Source organism: Hippocampus zosterae, chromosome 20 (genome assembly GCF_025434085.1).
Source record: "Hippocampus zosterae strain Florida chromosome 20, ASM2543408v3, whole genome shotgun sequence".
Classification (NCBI taxonomy): Eukaryota; Metazoa; Chordata; class Actinopteri; order Syngnathiformes; family Syngnathidae; genus Hippocampus; species Hippocampus zosterae.
Genome location: NC_067470.1, coordinates 3098569 through 3122381, shown reverse-complemented (window position 1 = coordinate 3122381; position 23813 = coordinate 3098569). Strand labels below are relative to the sequence as shown.

The window sequence follows — 23813 nt, the reverse complement described above, 5'->3', positions numbered from 1 at the left end:
CTTTTGCCAGAAGAGGCTTGATGTGTTCAAGGCTCATCAAGACAAAATACGTCTGATTGTTTGCGGGGGGTGGTGTGGGAGGTGTGGGTGGGTGGTGGGGGGGGGGGTGTTCGTGTTGAGAATCCACATCGGTAGTGTTGAAGGCCGCGCGCGCTCTGACGTGCCGTGAAAAAGACTCCAAAATGCGACGAAGTTGCTGAACGAAATGGCTTCAATCAATTAGGCACAGCGGGACCACACCGAGGTTGGTTTCGGCTCACTACGCCCCCCTGCTGACCGACACACGTCGCACAAGACCAAACATGCGGAGTCCAACAATTTTTTTTTTAATGCGAGCAAGTTTGAATGAGCTACACTGCAAATAATTCATATTGCTTCATCGTTTGAGTGATGGCAACGGGGATGAGGAACACAAGTCGACCGGCTGACTCATTCGCGTCCATTTTGCGATTTGGCTCAGTCCTTGACTTCATCTTAGCAACTTTCATATTTGCTGCAAGGTGGAGGAAGAAGATTTGGTCCGATATTAACTCTAAACGTTTCATGTCGTGCACGTATTGGGGGAATTATAAGTCATCGCCGTCAATTTTGTCATTTTTTTTGGACTAGTTCCGTTTATCGATGGGGTGTGTGGACGTTTGCGGTCATTGCTGTAGCCAGCAGCTGCACGATGTCAAGCGGCATGGGCTGACTTGGAGGACATTTTGGAATTCTGGAACCGCAAGTTGTTCCGCTTGCTTTTGTGGATGACTTGAAATGTGTTGATGCTCGCCGACATGACCTTGGTGCTCACTCTTGAGTTTCAATGTGAATCGTTCAGAGGATGAGGACACTCGTGCAACCGTGTGATCGTAGTTGTTTTGGGTTCGTCGTTCTTTCGCAGTGGATTTCTTCGGGTGGGGTGTGTCGACTTTTGATAGCACGGGCCTCAGACTGTATTTCACGGATTTTTAACTCAAAAGCGGGACGTGTTCTTTTGACTTTTGTGGCTGGCTTATGTTGGAATGTTTGGACCCCCCAACCCCTTCCATTCCTACCTTCCCCCCCACCAACGAATTGCCCCCCATGACATGAAGGTGTCATAATGAAGCACTGTATTCCTTGCATGGTGGTATTGTATGGGCTCAGCAGGCTGGAGATCCATCGAAAGCTCAGACAGCATTCTATGCAGCCAACTATGACCCCCACCACCACCTCCCACAACCCTCCAAGTGGGGGTGCCCCCCCCCCCATTCCCCAGTGTAAACAGCGCCCAGCCCGGCCTTACATCAAGCCCGCTGAGAGGATTACAAGCCCCCCCGCCCCTTCATTAGGTCCCCCACAATGATGAGGCGCTGATAACAACGTGGACTGAGCCAGACTTCAAACACCCAAAAAGGCCCCCACCTCACCCCACCCCAAATGCCCCCCACCCTTCTCATTAAACGTTACAAGGCATGCGCGTTAATGTTGGTGTGTCAAATAACAGCGTTTAGAAGGGAACCAAATGTGGTCCCTTGACTGCTCGCATTAGCAGAAGCATGATGGATTGATTGAACATAACAAAACCGCAACATGGAATTCTTTATTAATTGATTAAAAAAGAAATCGGATCGAATACAAAATTACCATCATTTTTTTTTTGTAATAGAAGGCAAAAATATTGAATGATTTATCAGTGCCGATGTGGGTGGGTACTTGCGCTTAGAAATACATTTCAAAAAATTAAACATGTAAATGCACAAATGTTATCAGAGTTTTTTTTTAACTTAACATAAAATAAAAATATGATCACCAAAAATAAAAATTATCCACGGATCGTAGGTTAAAAATGAATAAATAAAATTTTGAAACGCAAGCTTGTGTAATGCAAAATGAAAAGTGAAAAAAAAAATCTAGATTTTTTTTTCAAAAATTACAAATGCTTTTACAGTGTACGGGAAAATATTTTTTAAAAAATAATTCATTTCAATGAGAATTAAAAAAAAAAAAAAGAATGAACAGCTGCATGTCGTCGTCGTTATTTGCCTGGTGGAGGCGTGGCGCCATCCTTCCGATGCAAATGAGCAAAGCCCACAGCGGGTTTGCTCGTTCTCGCCCCAAATGAAGCACGTCTGGATGCCTTCTCTCCGATATCGCCACCGCTTGTGTGCAAGCGGTGGGGCCCGCGCCACCTCGGAGCCGCCATTAAGTGGCCCTCGATAGCCGCCAGACCTGCAAACAAATCCTCCCGCTCACTTGCGTTCGTTAGTGGCAGAAAATGTCTGCCGGCTAATTAGCTGAGTGTGAACGGGTTAGACACAGACATTAGATTAATGTGCAGTCAGAGAGAGCCACGGCGCCGTCTAACGCCTGTCCGAAACACCTCCAAACGCTGCGACGGAATATAGCACAAGAAAAAAAATTCTAAAGTAATATTGCGCACAATTGGAGGCACAGCAAGTTATCGATTAATGGATTGTCAAATCAAATCGACAGCTATTTCTTTCGCATACCGCAAAGTGGAGGTGCAACAATTGACTCGACCGCTAAACTCATCAATTATCAAAATGAATCCACGGCCATTAGGATCATCAATTTAACTGCCCAAGATTAATCCTCGCATTTTCAGACTCTTGATCAGTTCTGCAAATACTCTCCCGATTTCTGTAGTCCTTGGTGAAAGGAGGCGGATCATCTTCCGAAATAAGACAATTGCCAATATCTGTAAAAAAAAAATAAAAAATTGCTGATTTTCTGACGACGTCCATGAACCGGGCAGAAAATGGAAATGTAAAGGCCTGAGAGTCAAAGGTCACCCCCCGCCCCCCCCCCAAAAAAAGTAAGCAAAGCGAGCGTTTCGATAGTTGAAGTGCAAAAGATCTGCTGCTTTGAAGATAAGCCAGCGCGCCCGCCCGCCCACCCGCCTGTAAACAATGACTCTGCGTTTTCTTTCCTGCACTCGGATTTATTTGATGTGGTAAGGATGCGGCCCAGATTTGTCCTCGGCCCTAACGCCACTTAAGTGTCACATTTAACCACGAGAACACACACACACACAAAAAAAAAGAACTTTTCTCTTGAATTCCCCTCCCCCTAAATCTGGCCTGGGCTTGTGACTGGTTTGGCTTTGTGTAAGGAGCACAATGCGAACACACAAACATATGCTTCCTTCGATAAAAAAGCATCAAATAGGCCACTTATTTTTAGCCAGCCTGCCATTTCGACCAAATAAACATCACACCCAAGTCTCTTTCCCGACTTTTCACGTACACTGCCAGAAAAAAATGGCCACATTTATACTTTTAAGGCTCTAATAGAGGCTTAAAGAGGCTCTAATAGAGGCTCTTAACACTACTGCTGTTTATCAGTTGAAAGTGTCTCCCGTGCATCAGTAGGATTTTTGAAGAGATTCTCATCATGGAAAATATACACACACGCAGTATGTATCAGGCCGTACGTCCAATTGTGTTCCCAAAAAGACGTTCACGAAGAAGCGTGTGACGCGGGATACAGCTGGCATCCGTCTTGTGACTCATTTTTTAAGTTGGAAGTAGCACACGTCACTGGCATCTGTTTCCTGTTTTCATTCTTTCCACTCGTCTTGATTTCCTCCTTGCTCACCTGTTGCACTCGTGACCGTTTTCCCCTTCATTCCGTTCCCGGAATGCATGAATTGATTCCAAGACATTTTGTCATGAGCAGCAAGGCTCCCTTAGGTTCCCCAAATTGAAATCTGTTGGCTTTTTTTTCGCATTCTTTTAAAGTTGTATACAATGCCATCGGCCAGTTTGAACACTTAACCAGTAATACTCTTGCATACCACTAGATGGAGCCCATGAACACACTTTGTGAACGACTGTACTGCCATGACACATTTGATTTATTCAAATTATGCATTGGATGAATGTTCACAAATGACATGACAATTTATTGCAAATTATTTGGACTACTCGAGCTTGCAATTCACAAACGTCCACTAGGATGCATAGTATTTCAGTAGCTTCTCATCTGAAGGCTTGAGGATTTTCTTTTCGGCCATGTTGACTATCCAGCCTGGTGCGAGTCCAAAGAAGAGTTGCCGCACGTCCTTGCGCGCAGCAAGCATATCATACAGTCGGTCTCGGGAAATGTCCGGCAGTACGTAGCCGTACTTGAGTGCCAGGGCGAGGCGTGCCTGCTGGATATCGTCAGGGTTTGCCAGGTAGCCGCGATTGTTAGGGTCCACGTAGTAGGGGAGCAGTTCCTCACCGGGCAGCATGCGTCTCGGGATGGGTTGGCCGCGCTGGAAGAAGGGCACGGGTTTGATGAGGATAGCCAGGCTGATGGGGTCGTAGAACGCGCTGGTCACCACGCCGCCATTCCTCTCCACGGCGGCGATGGCTTTCTCGGATGCGCGCTGGACCTCGATATTCACTTTGGCCGAGAACAAGTCGGCACCCTGTAAATACAGAAGGGCATGTGAGGCGTTGTGAACGGTGACATCTGCTGGCGGGCTACAAAGTCTCAAACAATTTTTAAAAATGCTTGCATTGAAATTAATATTCACTTTGATTTCTTGACCAATTAATTCAGCAAATCTTTATACGTATCCATCTCCCTCTTTCTACACAAACAACAATTCTGTCATTTTATTAAATTATTAAAAAATAATAATAATCTGAACATTTGTCATCTGGTCTCTCCTCCCCAGCCAAGGTAATAGAAGTGCAGCGTGCGCGGAACCTACGTCGTCCACCAGCTGCACGCCAAAGTCCCTCTTGAGCGGCTGCACAGTAACGCCGCGCCCGTTGACCAGCTGCGTCAGGTCGATGGGCCGCTCCGGGTCCACGCGGCCCAAGTCGATGAGGTATTGAAGGCGCCTCAGGGACAGTGGCTGGTACTGAGGACGACGGCTGAAGGGGCACAGAAGCACATGGGACAGCCAAAACACAACAGGTTGGTCACCATGTGATTTGCTGGGGTGATTTCATGTCTCCAACGAGGATTTTGCATTGCAATTGGAGACTGTTGGAGGGACCTTTTTGCAGTAGCAGCCACAGGAATTATTTATTATAATATTAAATCAATATTTTCTATGTTTATAATTGTTGTGCTCTTAAATTTAATCGGAAGCAATCACACCACGGTGTTTTTTTACTGTAAGCATGGAAGTCTGCAGGTGAGTATCTAATCCATCCAGTTTCTGAGGAAATACTCGAATCTGTATTTTTTATATGCATGCATGCAGTACCTGTGGCCTTCATTGTAACCATATTTAGGGATGACCAGATAGAAGGGCGTCTGTCCGCCTTCGAATCCGAGCCGAGGGCGATTGCCTCGCTGCCGCTCTCCCTTGTGTCCCCGTCCGCTACGGTTGCCGCCGTGCTGCCCTCTGCCACGACGTTTCTCCTAAAAATATAACAAAGACGAAACAATTCCAGGGAGCGGAACGGGGCGAGCCTCGCGAGCCAACCTACTAGCCGATTTTGGCAGTCAAGAGACCGGTTAGCATTAGCTAAGCTAACTAGTTAGCCGACGATGACGGTCAGACTCCTATTCAGACTTGCCTACCCGCCTTAAATCTTTCTTTCTTTATTTATTATTTTATCTGTGTTTTACTATTGGTCTTGGCTGTACAGTGTCCTTGAGTGTTGTGAAAGGCGCTTACAAATGTGATGTATTATTATTATTATTACTGTTGTTAGCATTAGCCGCGCTAGCCAGTTAGTTGGCATTTACGGTGCAAAAACAAATGGAACCGTACGTGATGCGTGGCGCCGGGTTCGGGTCTGAGGTTTTCCAAGCTTATGCGCGGCATATTACGCAAGGCTTCGAAAGCTTTGCCGCCGATTTTGTGAGGGAAAGACATTGTTACGATGCTCCGGAGTTCATTTCACATGGTTCCGTCCAAACTTGGCGGCCCTTCCTTCCTGCAGCCAAGGACAACCCGGATCACGTGACGAGGGTGGGCGTAACTCAGGAAGTGATTGTACCTCGCAATAAATCAACGTTAGGAAAAACAAAAACAACGTCCGGAAAAACAATTTCAAAGCTCTAAAAATACATTTTAATCACGTTTAACTCTTAAAGTAGTTTTCAAAGCGTCTCATCATCTGGCTTTACGGTGAGGTAAAAGACTGGTGTTTCAAAGAACCAATCGGGGTCTTGTCTTTCTACGGCAGAGCCAATCATAAAGTGGAAAAGGCGGGACTTTCTGTGCCCTCCCCCGACGTCGTAAGTAGTGTGATTCGCGTGATAGTTTTTGCATTGTGTGTGGTGTTTTCAACAAACGCAGGAAATCTGTAGTGCTTTTTTTCCCATCAAGCACCTTGACATTTCGCTTCCATATTTGGTTTAATAATCGGCTTCTTCACGGGTACGTCGCGTTGTTGTATGTGCGGTAATAACATGTCGGCGCCTCTACCTGCCATCGTGCCTGCTGCCCGCAAAGCCACTGCGGCGGTGAGTCGATAATCCCCACTAGTTTGGGATTTGCAGCACATGCAGCCTTCTGCTGTTTTCATCATCTTAAACTCGCCTATTTGCAGCAGAAGCAGCAACCCAACAGGCATTTAGCCTTCAACTAAATTGTTGTCATTGCAAACCTTTGCAGGTGATCTTTCTGCATGGCCTCGGTGACACGGGGTAGGTCACCTTTTTTTCAGTTTTCATCTTCGTTGCACTCTCAGCAGCACAATATCATGCATATAGATTATTGCTATGTGCAGCAAAGATTCGAATGTCGCTACAACATTTCTAAAAAAAAACAACAGCAGAACACAACTCAAATAAATGTCTGAAACTGTGCTATGTGAATGTGTTTTCTAAAAAGTGTACTGTGTAATTACTGTGTACATGTTTGATTAGATTTAAAGCATTTTATGGTCCCCCCCCCCCCCCTCCCGCAGTCATGGCTGGGCAGAAGCATTTGGTGGCATCAGGATTCCACACGTCAAGTACATTTGTCCACATGCGTATGTTTGTTTCGAAATTAGCATGCAACTTGACACCATTTTTTTTCTTTTCTCACTATATTTGTCATGGTGACACTTTGTTCAGTTTTAATGTTGTTATTATTTTAATCTGCAGCCCAACCATGCCTGTCACCTTAAACATGCGAATGTCCATGCCTTCCTGGTAAGTGGATGCACACGAGTATATGAAATGCACGTTTGCATGTAAAAAGAGTCACATTTCCACGGTTGTGTTCAGGTTCGACATTTACAACTTGAGTCCAAATGCGGAAGAAGACGAGTCCGGCATCAAGAGAGCGTCAGACAACCGTGCGTCCATTCCTTCAAAGTGATGTTATCGCGTTGCATTCAAGGAATCACGTACTTCACCTTCACCCTCAGTTAAAACCATGATTGACCAGGAAGTGAAGAATGGCATTCCCTCCCATAGAATCATCCTGGGTGGATTCTCACAGGTCAGTATGAAACAAAAATGATGTTTTGAAAACCGCCGGAGTTGACGCATTTGCCAATTTCGACCACAGGGCGGTGCCTTGTCGCTCTACACGGCTCTGACCAGCCAGCAGAAGCTGGCCGGGGTGGTTGCCCTCAGCTGCTGGCTTCCTCTGCGCAACGCCTTCCCTCAGGTGGACACGCGCGTTTTTTTCAATGAACGCGTCCTTCTCCTAACGGCTCTCCCGTAGGCGGCGGCGGGCGGCGCTGACACCAACAAGGACGTGACGGTGCTGCAGTGCCACGGCGAGGCCGACCCGCTGGTGCCGTTCTCTTTTGGCACTCGCACTGCCGAAAAGCTGAGGAGCCTCTTGGGGCCCGAGAAGGTCATCTTCAAGGCGTATCCTGGCCTGCCCCACAGCGCCTGTCCAGAGGTCCGCACCAAATGTATCCTGTAGTCCAGGGATGGGCAACCGAAATGCTGTGGGGGGTGGGGGGGGGGGTGCTCATTTTGTCCACTTGTTCACAAAAATCAGCTCACTCAAAAAGTTCCTATTATTGTTAAAAAACGTAAGCTGGCCACCATATTATGCGCCGATGGTGTTTGTGTGCAGGAAATGGTGGACATCAAGCGATTCATTGAGAAGCAGCTGCCCGCCGTCAGCAACGAATGAACGCCGCCGCCGCCGCCTCCTCCAGTGTGACTCGGCCTGAGGACACTTGATGAAAACAAACGCGCCTCCGCCGCTGCGCTAGTGCTTAAAGAGGTGTGCGGGATCACTTCACGTAGTGCTCCGGGTGAGGTTGGTCCCATCTCGCCCGTCCGCCACGGAGCGGTAGTTACAGTAGAGTGGCATCAGTTGCTTGATTGTGACGCAAAAAAAGCCATTTTGTCTTCCATGGTATGTGGAGCTGCACTTTTCATGCACAATAAATGGCCTGTTATCGTTTTCTTTTTTTTTTAAACAATTATTATATTGCTAAAAGAAATTGCGTTGCAGCTCACTATCTGTTAAGTAGATCATTTAAATCCATATTTGCCAATGCGTTGTTTAGGCTTATTTGAAGTTGACCGATTCTCTTTATTTTGATATTAGAAACCGCAACCCTTCAGTTTGACTCGGTGTTAACATGCTTAAAAAAATGACTGAAAAAGAAATTACATTTAAATCCCCAAAACAACAATTTTTGATACCTTATTGACTGAAAGCAGTTTTTTACCGATATGAAATGTGTCAATCGAAACGACACGATTGTGCTTTTTATTTCAATGCTTTCACACAAACATTTCACCCCGATACACTACAACTATAGCGGCGGCCGCGTTTCTTTACGTCGCCTTTCCTCTCCGCAGATCACAGTATCGAGATGCGCGGCCTATACTGTATATCAACAGATGGAACTACATAGATCGAACTAACTACAGTATATATTGCTATTTATAGGTATCTCTCTGTCCAGATAAGACGGATCATCTGTATTATTATATTCGAGAAATGTAAGCTGGAGAAAAAAGCTGAACAGCACCAAAGTCATGTGGCACCTGTCGGGATGTCCTGGAAAAGTGTCCCCCGCGTGGAAGGTGTTGTCCCAAAAGGCACACTCCGTCTTCTAAATTGCTAAAAGATAGCGAAGAATGGCGGCCTCTCCCGGAAACGAGTTAGAAAAGTGCAACGTAAAGCGCAAAGGAGTGTAGAAAAATAGACATTTGTGGGCAAGCAGGGGTTTGCGGGATGTACAACTAGAACTTCATCAGGACACGTGCCGCCATTTTTTTTTCTTCATTTAAGCTAATGGTGAGTCTTCTATGGCTTTGGGAGTGGCGGCGCCGGCAGAGGCTCCTCCAGACTCTTGAGCAAATCGGTGTAGGCGGCCGAGTTGATGTAGCGCGGGTACGAGTCTCTCTGCATCAGCGTGTAGATCTGCTGCTGGGCGTCGTCGAAGGTGTGCGAGGTGGGCTCCAGCATGTTGCGGTTGATCATCTCGCGCACGCGCGAGTCCAGGCTCACCTGTGGGGAAACCGAGAGCCGTCTCGTCAATTGTCAGCAACGTCTCCCGTCTGAGGTCTTATTGCAACAATGGACCCTGGTACATCATCGTCCATGGCTTCGGCACAGTCCAAACTACGGCCCGCGGGCCAACTGCGGCCCACGGGTTTGTTTTTATTGGCCCGCAGCAAATTCTGCAAATATAGTTGCAGATGGCGCTTCTCAGTTTCAACACTAGATGGAGCCATTTACAGAAAACATGTAACATGATCCGTGACATCACCATCGTAACGCTGCAGCGTTACGAGTTAGGGTTTCTTTACCTCCTTCGGGGAGAGGATGGAGATGAAGTCCTCGTATATTTGCCGCACTTTCTCCTCCACCACCGTCTTGTTGGTCTCTTTCTTGAGTTCCTCGCAGGCTAGCCAGAACATCATGTTCTCCTCGCTGAACTCGGTGCGCAGGAACTGGCGGAAGCAGCCGCGGCCCGCCGCGCTCTTCATCACCTTCTCGAAGGACGTCGTCCAGGACCGAGCGTCCTCCAGGGTGGGTTTGGGTCTTCCGCACGACAAAATGGCCCTCAGATGACCCCGTGAGGCGCATGTCTACTCCCCAAGTGGCTCTTACCTCTCTTCACAGTTGTTTGCAGCGTCCATCCTGCGATCGCAAGTCGACCTCTGGATTGTCTCGTCTTCACCCCGAACAGTTAAACTGGAAGAAAGGAAAAGTTTGTCACCCTTGCCGGTTGTCCAATGATGGCAGAATTTCACTTTTGACTTCAATGTGGGAACATTCGGGGGCGCCCCTACTCCATTGTTTGGGGTTAGTTGCCCTTGTAGATGATGGACGGGCCATTAGAAAGGCTAAGCCTGTGAATCTTGTGGAGATGCCCACCAAAAAAAAAAACGGGAAAAGGGGGCCACGGATTCCTTGGCTCACAACATTGTGCGCGGATGCCAACCCGTTGATTCCCGATTATGAAGTCCGAGAGCATTTCACGCCTATTCAGAACCCCAGAAGAAGGTCGAGGGCGCGCTCCGTCTCCATCAATCGGCCAATTCGTCGGTGGTAACAGTCGTCGTACGTCGTTCCAGAGGGAACGCCTGCGCTGAGTAAATAGCTCGAAGGCATGTCATTAAAGTGTTCACAGCACCTGACACCAGCCCCTAATTGGTTTTGCCGCCCCGCTTGGGAACGACACACCAATTAAGGTGGGACCGAAACCGATGACGCAGACGTGCCTCAAGGACGGAGGTAAGTGCTCCATGATTAAAAAAAACACATCACGCCTCAAAATTTCAAACACATTCATGAAATATATCCTTTTGTTTTTTTTCAAACACATTCATGAAATATATCTTTGTCTTTGTCTTTGCCACGTGCCTATTCAGCCATGACGTTTGCAAATGAAAATGTGTTCGAGGTTACTTCGCCTGAATTTGTCAAGGTTGAAGAATAAAAAAATATTGCCTAATTTTAGTTCAAATAGTATTCCAAATGAACGTTTCATTAACTTTTGTCCTCGTTCCAGAATGGCCAACCCCCGTTTTTTTAAAATTATTTTTTTAAGGTTACCAGGAGCAACTGCAACAGCAGCACCAGCAGAAGCAGCAAGCGTTGGAGGCGTTTCCGGGGGCGTTGGCGGGGGCGTCGGCCATGGCGTGGCGGCCGTGTCGGGCGTGCAGGCAGGCGGCGGCGGCGGCGGCTTCCTGGTGCACCTGCATCTGCTGCCTCTTGCGCATCTCCGGCCGCTCCGAGCCCGTGAACTGCGTGCGGGCAACGCCACAATTAACTCTCTCCGACGTCCGTGCAATATTAGTCACATCTGCACGCCCCCCCCCCAACCCTTTCCTTCAATGAATGGATGCAGCCTCCTCTTCGTCACTCAATCTGGCGACAAGGCAGCATCCATCTGCGCCTCCTCATGACATGCACGACATGCACGTCGCCGTGTAAAAGCACCAGCATTAGCATTTTAAACGCTCGGAGTATTTGCATTCTAAACGCTCGTTCTGCGCATTCGCCTTGCATGCAAATACAAGTAACCCTGCAGCCTGGCTTTGGATGTTGCATTCGCACCGATCTACACAGGAAAAAACAAGCATTCAATCCTCCTTTAATTAAGCGCCCCCCTCCCAATGTACAAACAAACTAAATGTAGCAAACATAGCCCTCCTCGCATATACTCACTGTTTCACCATGAATGCCAGAATGCAGGTGCTGTTTTTTGCAGCGGGGGAGGAAGGTGGTTTTGAAGGGGCAGACGCGCATGCGCAAACGGGAGCAGGATATTTTCTTTTTAAGGCTCTCCAGTTACCTCAATATAATTTAACTGACGTATAAAAAAATCTGATGACTATGACCATTTCATTTTCATAGACGGTGCAGCACAACAAAAGATAGAACGTGTTTGTGTGTGTGTGTGGATGGGGGGGCGTTTGAGCTCCTTGTTGTGCTGTTGAGCCGCAATACTTAGATGGCCGGCAGAGAGGAGCAAAGCTCCTCGCCCAAAATTGGCTGCGACTTAATCACGACGGTTCAATGGCATACGATCGAGACAGATGTCATGTGGAGCGTTGTGCACCTTTTTTTAACTAAGAAATGGAAGAAATTAAGGCGTTTGGGGCCCAAAAAAAGGACCAGGTATATATAGTAAGGCATTTTTAGTCCCAAAAAAACAACCATGTATACTAAGGCGTTTTTAGCCGAAAAAAACGACCATGTATAGTAAGAAGTTTTTAGCCGAAAAAAACGACCATGTATAGTAAGCTTTTTTTAGCCGAAAAAATTGACTGAAAAAAACGACCATGTATAGTAAGGCGTTTTTAGCCGAAAAAAAACGAACATGTATAGGAAGCCGTTTTTAGCCGAAAAAATTGACCGTAAGGCGTTTTTAGCCGAAAAAAACGACCATGTATAGTAAGGCGTTTTTAGCCGAAAAAAACGACCATGTATAGTAAGGCATTTTTTGCCGAAAAAAACGACCATGTATAGTAAGGCATTTTAATCGGAAAAAAATGACCATGTATATAGTAAGGCATTTTTAGTCGGAAAAAAATGACCGAAAAAAACGACCATGTATAGTAAGGCATTTTTAGCCGAAAAAAACAACCATGTATAGTAAGGTGTTTTTAGCCGAAAAAAACGACCATGTATAGTAAGGCGTTTTTAGCCGAAAAAAAAACGAACATGTATAGGAAGCCGTTTTTAGCCGAAAAAATTGACCGTAAGGCGTTTTTAGCCGAAAAAAATGACTATGTATAGTAAGGCGTTTTTAGCTGAAAAAAACGACCATGTACAGTAAGGCGTTTTAGCCGAAAAAAACGACCACGTATAGTAAGGCGTTTTTAGCCGAAAAAAACGACCATGTACAGTAAGGCGTTTTTAGCCGAAAAAAACGACCATGTATAGTAAGGCGTTTTAGCCGAAAAAAACGACCATGTATAGTAAGCTTTTTTTAGCCGAAAAAATTGACTGAAAAAAACGACCATGTATAGTAAGGTGTTTTTAGCCGAAAAAAACGACCATGTATAGTAAGGCGTTTTATCCCGAAAAAAAACGACCATGTAAAGTAAGGCGTTTTTAGCCGAAAAAAACGACCACGTATAGTAAGGCGTTTTTAGCCGAAAAAAACGACCATGTATAGTAAGGCGTTTTTAGCCGAAAAAACCGACCATGTATAGTAAGGCATTTTTTGCCGAAAAAAACGACCATGTATAGTAAGGCATTTTTTGCCGAAAAAAACGACCATGTATAGTAAGGCATTTTAATCGGAAAAAAATGACCATGTATATAGTAAGGCATTTTTAGTCGGAAAAAAATGACCGAAAAAAACGACCATGTATAGTAAGGCATTTTTAGCCGAAAAAAACAACCATGTATAGTAAGGCATTTTTAGCCGAAAAAAACCCGACCATGTATAGTATGGCGTTTTTTGCCGAAAAAAACGACCGCGTATAGTAAGGCATTTTTAGCCAAAAAAAAAGACCATGTTTAGTAAGGCATTTTTAGTCAGAAAAAAATGACCGAAAAAAACGACCATGTATAGTAAGGCATTTTTAGCTGAAAAAAAACAACCATGTATAGTAAGGCATTTTTAGCCGAAAAAACCCGACCATGTATAGTAAGGCGTTTTTTGCCGAAAAAAACGACCACGTATAGTAAGGCATTTTTAGTCGGAAAAAAATGACAGAAAAAAACCACCATGTATAGTAAGGCGTTTTTAGCCGAAAAAAACGACCATGTATAGTAAGGCCTTTTTGACCGAAAAAACGACCATGTATAGTAAGTCATTTTTAGCCGAAGAAACGACCATGTAAAGTAAGGCGTTTTTAGCCGAAAAAAACAACCATGTATAGTAAGGCATTTTTAGCCGAAAAAAACCCGACCATGTATAGTATGGCGTTTTTTGCCGAAAAAAACGACCGCGTATAGTAAGGCATTTTTAGCCAAAAAAAAAGACCATGTTTAGTAAGGCATTTTTAGTCAGAAAAAAATGACCGAAAAAAACGACCATGTATAGTAAGGCATTTTTAGCTGAAAAAAAACAACCATGTATAGTAAGGCATTTTTAGCCGAAAAAACCCGACCATGTATAGTAAGGCGTTTTTTGCCGAAAAAAACGACCACGTATAGTAAGGCATTTTTAGTCGGAAAAAAATGACAGAAAAAAACCACCATGTATAGTAAGGCGTTTTTAGCCGAAAAAAACGACCATGTATAGTAAGGCCTTTTTGACCGAAAAAACGACCATGTATAGTAAGTCATTTTTAGCCGAAGAAACGACCATGTAAAGTAAGGCGTTTTTAGCCGAAAAAAACCACCATGTATAGTAAGGCGTTTTTAGCCGAAAAAAACGACCATGTATAGTAAGGCGTTTTTAGCCGAAAAAACCGACCATGTATAGTAAGGCATTTTTTGCCGAAAAAAACGACCATGTATAGTAAGGCATTTTTTGCCGAAAAAAACGACCATGTATAGTAAGGCATTTTAATCGGAAAAAAATGACCATGTATATAGTAAGGCATTTTTAGTCGGAAAAAAATGACCGAAAAAAACGACCATGTATAGTAAGGCATTTTTAGCCGAAAAAAACAACCATGTATAGTAAGACGTTTTTAGCCGAAAAAAAACGACCATGTATAGTAAGGCGTTTTTAGCCGAAAAAAAACCCGAACATGTATAGGAAGCCGTTTTTAGCCGAAAAAAAACGACCATGTATAGTAAGGCGTTTTTAGCCGAAAAAAAACCCGAACATGTATAGTAAGGCGTTTTTAGCTGAAAAAAACGACCATGTATAGTAAGGCGTTTTTAGCTGAAAAAAATGACTATGTATAGTAAGGCGTTTTTAGCTGAAAAAAACGACCATGTATAGTAAGGCGTTTTTAGCTGAAAAAAACGACCATGTATAGTAAGGCGTTTTTAGCCGAAAAAAACGACCACGTATAGTAAGGCGTTTTTAGCCGAAAAAAACGACCATGTACAGTAAGGCGTTTTAGCCGAAAAAAACGACCACGTATAGTAAGGCGTTTTTAGCCGAAAAAAACGACCATGTACAGTAAGGCGTTTTTAGCCGAAAAAAACGACCATGTATAGTAAGGCGTTTTTAGCCGAAAAAAACGACCATGTATAGTAAGCTTTTTTTAGCCGAAAAAATTGACTGAAAAAAACGACCATGTATAGTAAGGTGTTTTTAGCCGAAAAAAACGACCATGTATAGTAAGGTGTTTTTAGCCGAAAAAAACGACCATGTATAGTAAGGCGTTTTATCCCGAAAAAAAACGACCATGTAAAGTAAGGCGTTTTTAGCCGAAAAAAACGACCACGTATAGTAAGGCGTTTTTAGCCGAAAAAAACGACCATGTATAGTAAGGCGTTTTTAGCCCAAAAAAACGACCATGTATAGTAAGGCGTTTTTAGCCCAAAAAAACGACTGAAAAAAACGACCACGTATAGTAAGGCGTTTTTAGCCAAAAAAAACGACTGAAAAAAACGACCATGTATAGTAAGGCGTTTTTAGCCGAAAAAACGACTGAAAAAAACGACCACGTATAGTAAGGCGTTTTTAGCCAAAAAAAAACGACTGAAAAAACCGACCATGTATAGTAAGGCGTTTTTAGCCGAAAAAAACCGACCATGTATAGTAAGGCGTTTTTAGCCGAAAAAAAACGACCATGTATAGTAAGGCGTTTTTAGCCGAAAAAAACGACCACTTACCATTCGACTACCAGGAAGTTCATGAAACCAGGATCAGAAAATGGATAGCCATGCATATTTTGAGAAACCAGGAAGGCTGGAGATGGATTCAAACCCTGCACCTCTGCAATGCAATGTGGACGCACGAACCATTCGACAACCAGGAGGGTCACGAACACTTCACATTGTCCCTCTAAGAATGTTTTTTTTTTAATGTGAGCGCTTAGTCAGGCTTTTTTTGTTTTTTGGTAAAGTATAGGAAGGCACATTTCACAACAACAAAAAAATGACCATGTATAGTTTGGCGTTTTTACAGCCCAAAACAACCATGTATAGTAAGGCGATTTTTGCCGAAAAAAACGACCATGTATAGTAAGGCATTTTTTGCCGAAAAAAACGACCATGTATAGTAAGGCATTTTAATCGGAAAAAAATGACCATGTATATAGTAAGGCATTTTTAGTCGGAAAAAAATGACCGAAAAAAACGACCATGTATAGTAAGGCATTTTTAGCCGAAAAAAACAACCATGTATAGTAAGGCATTTTTAGCCGAAAAAAACCCGACCATGTATAGTATGGCGTTTTTTGCCGAAAAAAACGACCGCGTATAGTAAGGCATTTTTAGCCAAAAAAAAAAGACCATGTTTAGTAAGGCATTTTTAGTCAGAAAAAAATGACCGAAAAAAACGACCATGTATAGTAAGGCATTTTTAGCTGAAAAAAAACAACCATGTATAGTAAGGCATTTTTAGCCGAAAAAACCCGACCATGTATAGTAAGGCGTTTTTTGCCGAAAAAAACGACCACGTATAGTAAGGCATTTTTAGTCGGAAAAAAATGACAGAAAAAAACCACCATGTATAGTAAGGCGTTTTTAGCCGAAAAAAACGACCATGTATAGTAAGGCCTTTTTGACCGAAAAAACGACCATGTATAGTAAGTCATTTTTAGCCGAAGAAACGACCATGTAAAGTAAGGCGTTTTTAGCCGAAAAAAACCATCATGTATAGTAAGGCGTTTTTAGCCGAAAAAAACGACCATGTATAGTAAGGCGTTTTTAGCCGAAAAAAAAGACCATGTATAGTAAGGCGTTTTTAACCAAAAAAAACGGCCATGTAAAGTAAGGCGTTTTTGGACGAAAAAAAAGACCATGTATAGTAAGGCCTTTTTGGCCGAAAAAAACGACCAGTAAGGCGTTTTTGGCCGAAAAAAAAGACCATGTATAGTAAGGCTTTTTGGGCCAAAAAACAGCAGCCATGCCTAGTAAGGCCTTTTTTTTCATGGTTCTCATTTGAAAGCTGGCAAAGGCTGAAGTGTGAAACAAGTGACAAGCTCAACGCCATTTTCTTCACAGTCAGGGCACACAAAGAGATTGGCGCTCACAATCACACCTCGGGACAAATGAGACAAATGTTCAATTAATAACAACAAACTGTGACTTAACATTGTCCATTCATATTGACAAATGTGCCAAAAGAAATTTTAAAAATTCCAGACGTCAATACACTTTCATATCATCAACCCACATTTAATAACCCCCATTCTCCCCTTTCTTCTGACTTTTCACCCTCCGTCCCCACCCCACCACCCCATGACGCTTTGGTGAAGCAGCTCATTCGGAGCAGGAGAATAGGAAGAGGAGGGTGAGGAGGAAGAGCGGGTGGCTGTTTGTTGGCCGTCCTCTTTCACCAGCGCTCAACTGCGGATCAGATAAGAATTGTGTTTGTTAGTCTGATGGATGCACGTGACTGAAAGAGGTGCGATCGATATCGATAGGTGGGATTGGTATGAGCGTGGGTGCCCATGTAACATGCACACGTGAAAGCAAACCGTTTCTAAAAGCAGTCTGATTGATATTAAAAACAGCGTTAATGCGTATTATATGTCCTCGAGGTGCTGCTTGTGAAGAGAAGGAAGTTGACATGAACGATCGAGTCGAAGGCATCGGCTCTTATGAGCTCCTCCGAACCTGCAGGACGAAGAGAGACGCCTTGCGTTACTGAATTATTCACAACGTGCGCGCACACACACACACACACACTCACAGAAGAAAAATGAATGAGCGAGCATTTAATATTTTCTTCTGCATTCAACTTGACGAGAGAAAACACTCGTGTCCTTTTTTTTTCATCCTACGAGTAAGCCCTTGGGTCATTATGATCCATGCCTCTTTTGCTGTGCCATGCTTATAATGCGTAAGAAGAAACGAGGGGTAAAATCTGCACCACGCATTGATGTCAAGGGAAGAAAAGACAAATTCCCGCGTGGCTTATGCTTTGAAGTCACAACAAAAGGTCCAAAAAAATAAATAATAATAAAATCACTCCCGGGATGGTCTTGCATTCTTTTGCATCAGCCTGTTTCCTGTTTAAAAAGGGACTTTACACAGAGGTCAAGCAAAATCATCGCATGCATACTTGCAGCCCAAAATAGCTGCACAGGGGCCTTTCACATAAACTTTCACCAACAACTGTCCACACATCTGATTTGATCAATTCATTCACGACAATCGCTGTCTCAGGAAGCGCAATTCAAGTGAAGTTTTAGCCTCAAATTGGTGAGAGTCAAGTCAGGTGACAAGAGTCAAGAATCCAGAAGAAGAAGGAAAAAAAACCCTGCACCATTGTTCTCTGTACAAATGGAGCATTTGCAAAATCCATTTTGCTGTTTTGAAATGTGACAGCAGGCGACATGGAGACATTAGAGTACATTAGCGTGTTCATTTCAGACCGCCGCCTCGCTCGCTCGCTACTTATGCCGCTTTTGGGCTTTCAAAGCCGACGCTCCTTTAAGTGCCCGTGCGGCAAATGTGAAATCCCCCGAGGAGAAAGTCAAATTGCACTTCCTGCCACCAAATTCGCCAACGTGTGAGGAAATAAAGGAGAAAAATGCACGCATATGTGCAGCATACATACATTCGGACAGCAGCTTGCAAATGTTAACACCTAGAAAAAAGAAAAATAAAGACTGAGTACAATTGCCATAGAACAGAAATACAGTCATGTAGTAGGCCTCTGTGTTCACAAACAACGCGGAGGCTTCATTCCAAAAGCCACAGTTTGAAATTGACCATTGCGCTTAACTATCGAAAATACTGAATGAAATTGTGATTCATTATAACAAAAGTTACGTGTTCTAAAACATTTTAGTGCACTTATAACAAAAAAAATTAAAAATAAGTGAGCATATCTCTTGCAAAACCACTTTAGGTGTCAATGACTGGCGATAACAGTATTCAATGGAATGACCTGGAGTCGAAAAAGATAAATACCTCCAGGTCATTTCCAGGCGCGCTCATCTGAAGTCTCATCTCGCGAGGATATGTCGTTTTTTCTCCCGATGGATGTCACGAGCAGGTGTACCTAATCGAAGGAGCCAAGCGCGCGGGCGCGCGCACGTCGTTGCGTGCCGCCTGCTCGCTCACGCGTCTCATCGTGTAAGCGGTGCGCGCGCCTGTGACCAGAGTGTGCGCCTCGCGTTCTTTTGCTCTCCGTCGCCAAAGTTTGCCGCGAACCGGCCGAGCGTACCCGTGGGGCGCGTTTTTTTTTTCCTACGAGAAGTTTACTTGCGTTTTGGAAGATGGACAGCGCCGGTCCGCTCGAGACGTGGCCGCAGCGAGCCGGCAACGCTTCGGCGTGGAGCCGCGACGACGCTAACGCCAGCGCGGCCGCCGGCGACGAGGGCTGGGAGCAAGACGCCTTGTCGCCCATCATCCCCATCATCACCGCCGTCTACTCGCTCGTCTTCGTGGTGGGCTTGCTGGGCAATTGCCTGGTCATGTATGTCATCATCAGGTAGGGAGACGCGTTAGGGTCGATGGAGATGACAGTTATTCAGACGAAATGACATTAGAGACAACTGAGCTTGTCCCTCGAGGGATTTCAGTGCCTTTTAATTTCATGAGAAATATATTTAAATAAGGGCGGCCCGGTAGTCCAGTGGTTAGCACGTGGGCTTCACAGTGCAGAGGTACCGGGTTCGATTCCAGCTCCGGCCTCCCTGTGTGGAGTTTGCATGTTCTCCCCGGGCCTGCGTGGGTTTTCTCCGGGTGCTCCGGTTTCCTCCCACATTCCAAAAACATGCGTAGCAGGCTGATTGGACGCTCTAAATTGTCCCTAGGTGTGAGTGTGAGCGTGGTTGGTTGTTCGTCTATGTGTGCCCTGCGATTGGCTGGCGACCGATTCAGGGTGTCCCCCGCCTATTGCCCGGAGACGGCTGGGATGGGCTCCAGCACCCCCCGCGACCCTAGTGAGGATCAAGCGGTACTGAAGATGAATGAATGAATATATTTAAATAAACTCTCCATGTGAACAGGAGCGTAAACTGTGCGTCCTTAAAACCGCTGGGTGAAAAATAGATAACCCCGTGTCATAAATGGTGATGCTTATGGCACCTGCGTGTGACTGTGAATAGAAATCACATGACCTCACCTGATGTTTCTTCGCGTGGTCGTCCATGCATCACCTCGCAGGTGTCCCTAATATTCGGTCCCGCTTTGATGGCAGCATGATTTCCACGACTGGGCGTACTTAATAAAGTGACCGGTTCCCTCTGCTGTGGAATTTCACTTGGACAAGGTCATGAATTCAGCATTAAATGCACACACAACAACACGCTGCGATCGATTGCTCGAGTTGATATGTGCCCCCGACCGCCGACGAGTCCGTTTGATGAATCCCATGAACCCACCTCCCCCCCCCCCCCCCCCTCCGTCCCACCCGCTCGCCCGACTAGAGAAGTGCCCCCACCGAAGCAATAACAAACCTTCCATAAATCACAACCACCCAGCAGCCTGGTTAACATGATATTTTTTTTTTGCTCCATGGAGCATATTGGCTTTTTATTTACGACACGTGGGAGGCGGCGAATCCGCTTTGATGTTGAGTCCAAAAAATTGCTACAGATAGCAAGGAGCATCGAATCAAAAGTGATCAAGGTGTTTTTGGTCAAAGACGACCATGTACAGTATAGTCAGGTGTTTTTTTTTTTTAAAGATGACCGTGTGTAGTAGGGCTTTTTTTTTTTTTTTTTAATTTGGCCATGACGTTTTTCATATCAAAAGTGATTCGCTGACCAGAGGACAATTTCAGTCAAACGGCAAGACGATAACAAGCGCTGCGGTCGACCTTCCAATCGATGCCTTTGTTTTTTAAACATTGATTACACGCGGCGCGGTATTAGAAATGTGTCACATAGACCCCGATCGCTGACGTCCCGCTCCGAAGCGTGTCATTAGTTTACTATATTGAACTGAACCAATTAAGCTGGACTATTAAGCGCTAATAAATGTACACCCACTGGTTTCGGTCAACACTTAAACATTGCTAAGAGGCGTACGAGTGGAAAAGAGACGTGAACGGCTGTAAATCTGTTCACCTGGATCGTGTCAACGGTCTGGTCGATCGATGGTAAGCACACAAGGCCAAGAAGCGGACTCCTGGAAAGACAAACGACAGATGATTCAGGTGACTCGGAAGGCTAACTCAAGTTAGCTTGCGCACTCACCAGAGACACACAATTTGGGTGAACTTTTCCAAATTGGCAGACTCCAGAGATTTAACATTGGTGGTGACTGACTAAAAACATTGGAGACTGCACTTTTTAGGGGGGGGCTGGGGGGGGGGGGGATTCACTGACTCAAGTTAGCGGATTTGGATCTCTGGAACGAGTTAGCACTCAATGACATCACAGTGGACTGGGATGATTCCGTTGACTCTGGTGACTGACTCAAGTTAGAGGACAAACCAAAAACACTGCGGACTTCACGTGATTTGGTGAACTGACTCGAGTCGAGGCCAAATAAATTGTGAACTCAAATCATTTGAGTGACTTTGAATTTGTGGACCGACTGACTCCAAATGATTCGGTTATCCGACTTCACTGCAGTCAGCCTGGTAACAGTGATTCAAGTCAATCCGATCACAAATGACTCTTTACATTTAAAATAAGCCAAAGAGAAAATACTACCCAAGTGTACCAAAAGTTCTGCTTGCGTAAATAACAGCAAAGCGGGTAACGCGAGACAAATGCGATTGAGTGAATTGTTTTATTGATGACTCGGCTGCTTTTTCGGTCACACTAATTAAACATTTGCTGCCTGGAGCCCGCAAGCGATTGAGATCAACGATTTAACTACTTGCATTCTGCTATTAAGGTGAATTATATGCAAAGCGCTTTGGCCTCAGGTAGTCATGAAAAAGTAAATTTTCAAGATTGTTTTGTTCTCCGCGCTTGCTGCATACACTAGAGCGTGCCCTTCATTAGTTGTAAAAAAAAAACAGTAACCGTGGTAAAATGAGGAGAAAGTAATTACTTAGTGCGATTACGCTTCCCTCAATGAACGAAGCGGAGGAACTGGTCTCCCCGGCGTACGATGCATAACAATGAACCGCCAATCCGGAAAATTTGCAGGACGCCGGCTGATGTTCAATACATGCGGCGGTGATGTTATCGGCTCTGCGCGACTCTCCGTGTCGTCATAGGTACACCAAGATGAAAACAGCCACCAACATCTACATCTTCAACCTGGCCCTGGCCGACGCCCTGGTGACCACCACCATGCCCTTCCAGAGCACCGACTACCTACTCAACACGTGGCCCTTCGGTCAGGTGGTGTGCAAGGTCTTCATAGCCATCGACTACTACAACATGTTCACCAGCATCTTCACGCTCACCATGATGAGCGTGGACCGCTACGTGGCCGTGTGCCATCCGGTCAAGGCGCTGGACTTCCGTACCCCCGTCAAGGCCAAGGCGATCAACGTTTGCATCTGGATCCTGTCCTCGGCCGCCGGCATTCCCGCCTTCGTCCTGGGCGACACGCAGACAAACCTCGGTGAGCTGTGACACATTTCCACCTTCGGGCTAATGCTAATTAGCCCGAACTACTACTCCCTTGAACATAATAACTGTGTTGAATGAAGACTGATTTCTTTCTTTGTACTTTTTTATCTGCCTTATTATCTGTCAAATTATTACTGTATAAGTTTTATGTTCAATACACAAACAAACTCAAAATAATGCTAATGCTAATGCTAAAGCGCAAGCGGTTACTACTGCGGGACGGACCGTTAGGTTCATACTCCAGGGTGATGTTGTATTCTTCCCTATTTCAGTTGATGGACGATTCGTTGCTTGGTTGTTTGTGGTCCGTTTCTGCCATTGTCCCTTTTAGGCATCACGGAGTGCGCCTTACAGTTCCCCGAGCCGTACGTCTACTGGGACACTCTCATGAAGATGTGCGTGTTCGTGTTCGCCTTTGTGGTTCCGGTTCTGATTATCACCGTGTGCTACTCCCTGATGCTCCTGCGGCTCAAGACGGTCCGCATGCTCTCTGGCTCCCGGGTGAAGGATCGAAACCTGCGCCGCATCACTCGGCTGGTGGTGGTGGTGGTGGCCGTCTTCGTGGTGTGCTGGACCCCCATCCACATCTTCATTCTGATCAAGGCGTTGGCCAGCGTGCCCGAGACCACTGCCATCATGGCCGCCTATTTCTTTTGCGTGGCTCTGGGCTACACCAACAGTAGCCTTAACCCCATCCTCTACGCCTTCCTGGATGAGAACTTCAAGCGTTGCTTCAAGGACTTCTGCACCTCAGCAAGGCTCAGGCGCGAGAAGGCGTCCAGGAGTAGGAAGGCGGCGCCGGAGGCGGTGCGGGAGGCTGCCCTACCCCTGAGGAACCCGGATGAAAATAGTAAGCCCTCATGACTAGCGGTGGAACTGTCCTCCATTTCTCACGCTGAAAAAGAAGACTCCCGAGACTTGGGTCTCACCCACATCACCAGTGCACTGTAGACCTGGTGGTCATTGCTTGGAGGAGTGCGTGATTCCGATGATTCGGTCGATTGAATCGAGTTGTCGGGCTCACCTGAAACACAAGAAACACCCTGGACTCAGATGGACCCGAGTCATCGTTAGAGTTCTTACTAACTTAAGTCAGTGGTTCAAATAATCGGAACTTGCGGTGTTTCCCATGAGTCTGCTACATGGATCCAAATCATCAGACTCACTGGAAAGACTGCAGATTCAGATGATCTGATCATCTGATTCGGGTTAGCAATGACTCATCTGATTTGGTAAGCAGGTTCGAGCCAGGAGACTCATCGGATAAGAAGGAACTCACGGGTTTTAGTTGCTGAGTCAAGAACTCTTGGCCGCCAACTTCTTCATGCTCTGGGTTACACCAACAGGAGCCTCAGTCCAGTCCTCTATGCCTTCCTGGAGAAGAATTTTTAAACGCTTCTTCAGAGAGTTCAGCATCCAGGCTGAGGCAGGAGAAAGCA

General features: G+C 45.4%; 4 protein-coding genes across 5 annotated transcripts; 2 read left to right on the top strand and 2 right to left on the bottom strand.

The window, feature by feature from the left end:
- Positions 1-3806: 3806 nt before the first annotated feature.
- Positions 3807-5910, bottom strand: mrpl15 (mitochondrial ribosomal protein L15). The gene is made up of 4 exons (XM_052054885.1): positions 5705-5910; positions 5192-5349; positions 4688-4853; positions 3807-4399 (listed from the first exon to the last, which is right to left on the bottom strand). Exons 1-4 carry the CDS (start codon positions 5807-5809, stop codon positions 3938-3940), a joined length of 891 nt encoding a protein of 296 aa, XP_051910845.1. The 5' UTR covers positions 5810-5910; the 3' UTR covers positions 3807-3937.
- lypla1 (lysophospholipase 1) lies at positions 4790-8297 on the top strand. The gene is made up of 10 exons (XM_052054889.1): positions 4790-4896; positions 6123-6402; positions 6554-6585; positions 6849-6914; positions 7030-7077; positions 7153-7223; positions 7296-7369; positions 7439-7540; positions 7598-7780; positions 7961-8297. Exons 2-10 carry the CDS (start codon positions 6334-6336, stop codon positions 8018-8020), a joined length of 705 nt encoding a protein of 234 aa, XP_051910849.1. The 5' UTR covers positions 4790-4896; positions 6123-6333; the 3' UTR covers positions 8021-8297.
- A 295-nt stretch (positions 8298-8592) lies between these two features.
- Positions 8593-11681, bottom strand: LOC127593436 (regulator of G-protein signaling 20). The gene is made up of 5 exons (XM_052054887.1): positions 11525-11681; positions 10910-11100; positions 9962-10045; positions 9658-9892; positions 8593-9355 (listed from the first exon to the last, which is right to left on the bottom strand). The coding sequence occupies exons 1-5, from the start codon at positions 11603-11605 to the stop codon at positions 9152-9154; spliced, it is 795 nt and encodes a 264-aa protein (XP_051910847.1). The 5' UTR covers positions 11606-11681; the 3' UTR covers positions 8593-9151.
- Positions 11682-19197: 7516 nt separating this feature from the next.
- Positions 19198-23308, top strand: LOC127593433 (kappa-type opioid receptor-like). Of its 2 annotated transcripts, XM_052054884.1 has the most exons (3): positions 19198-19325; positions 22014-22366; positions 22706-23308. In XM_052054884.1, the coding sequence occupies exons 1-3, from the start codon at positions 19309-19311 to the stop codon at positions 23236-23238; spliced, it is 903 nt and encodes a 300-aa protein (XP_051910844.1). In that variant the 5' UTR covers positions 19198-19308; the 3' UTR covers positions 23239-23308. The 2 variants fall into 2 exon arrangements, with proteins under 2 accessions (XP_051910844.1, XP_051910843.1); XM_052054883.1 differs by lacking the exon at positions 19198-19325 and having other exon boundaries at positions 21976-22366.
- The last annotated feature ends 505 nt before the right edge of the window (positions 23309-23813 follow it).

What these genes read in the sequence shown, in the direction of transcription:
- mrpl15 (XM_052054885.1), bottom strand. Translation starts at nt 5,809, where the DNA reads ATGTCTTTCCCTCACAAAATCGGCGGCAAAGCTTTCGAAGCCTTGCGT. An exon ending in AACCCGGCGCCACGCATCAC is followed by an intron (nt 5,350 to 5,704) that starts GTACGGTTCCAT and finishes TTATATTTTTAG; the next exon opens with GAGAAACGTCGTGGCAGAGG. An exon ending in GGTTACAATGAAGGCCACAG is followed by an intron (nt 4,854 to 5,191) that starts GTACTGCATGCA and finishes GTGCCCCTTCAG; the next exon opens with CCGTCGTCCTCAGTACCAGC.
- lypla1 (XM_052054889.1), top strand. Translation starts at nt 6,334, where the DNA reads ATGTGCGGTAATAACATGTCGGCGCCTCTACCTGCCATCGTGCCTGCT. An exon ending in CCCGCAAAGCCACTGCGGCG is followed by an intron (nt 6,403 to 6,553) that starts GTGAGTCGATAA and finishes AAACCTTTGCAG; the next exon opens with GTGATCTTTCTGCATGGCCT. An exon ending in CAAGAGAGCGTCAGACAACC is followed by an intron (nt 7,224 to 7,295) that starts GTGCGTCCATTC and finishes CTTCACCCTCAG; the next exon opens with TTAAAACCATGATTGACCAG.
- LOC127593436 (XM_052054887.1), bottom strand. Translation starts at nt 11,605, where the DNA reads ATGCGCGTCTGCCCCTTCAAAACCACCTTCCTCCCCCGCTGCAAAAAA. An exon ending in TGCTGTTGCAGTTGCTCCTG is followed by an intron (nt 10,046 to 10,909) that starts GTAACCTTAAAA and finishes CCTTTCTTCCAG; the next exon opens with TTTAACTGTTCGGGGTGAAG. An exon ending in CCATCCTCTCCCCGAAGGAG is followed by an intron (nt 9,356 to 9,657) that starts GTAAAGAAACCC and finishes GTTTCCCCACAG; the next exon opens with GTGAGCCTGGACTCGCGCGT.
- LOC127593433 (XM_052054883.1), top strand. Translation starts at nt 21,976, where the DNA reads ATGTTATCGGCTCTGCGCGACTCTCCGTGTCGTCATAGGTACACCAAG. An exon ending in CGACACGCAGACAAACCTCG is followed by an intron (nt 22,367 to 22,705) that starts GTGAGCTGTGAC and finishes TGTCCCTTTTAG; the next exon opens with GCATCACGGAGTGCGCCTTA.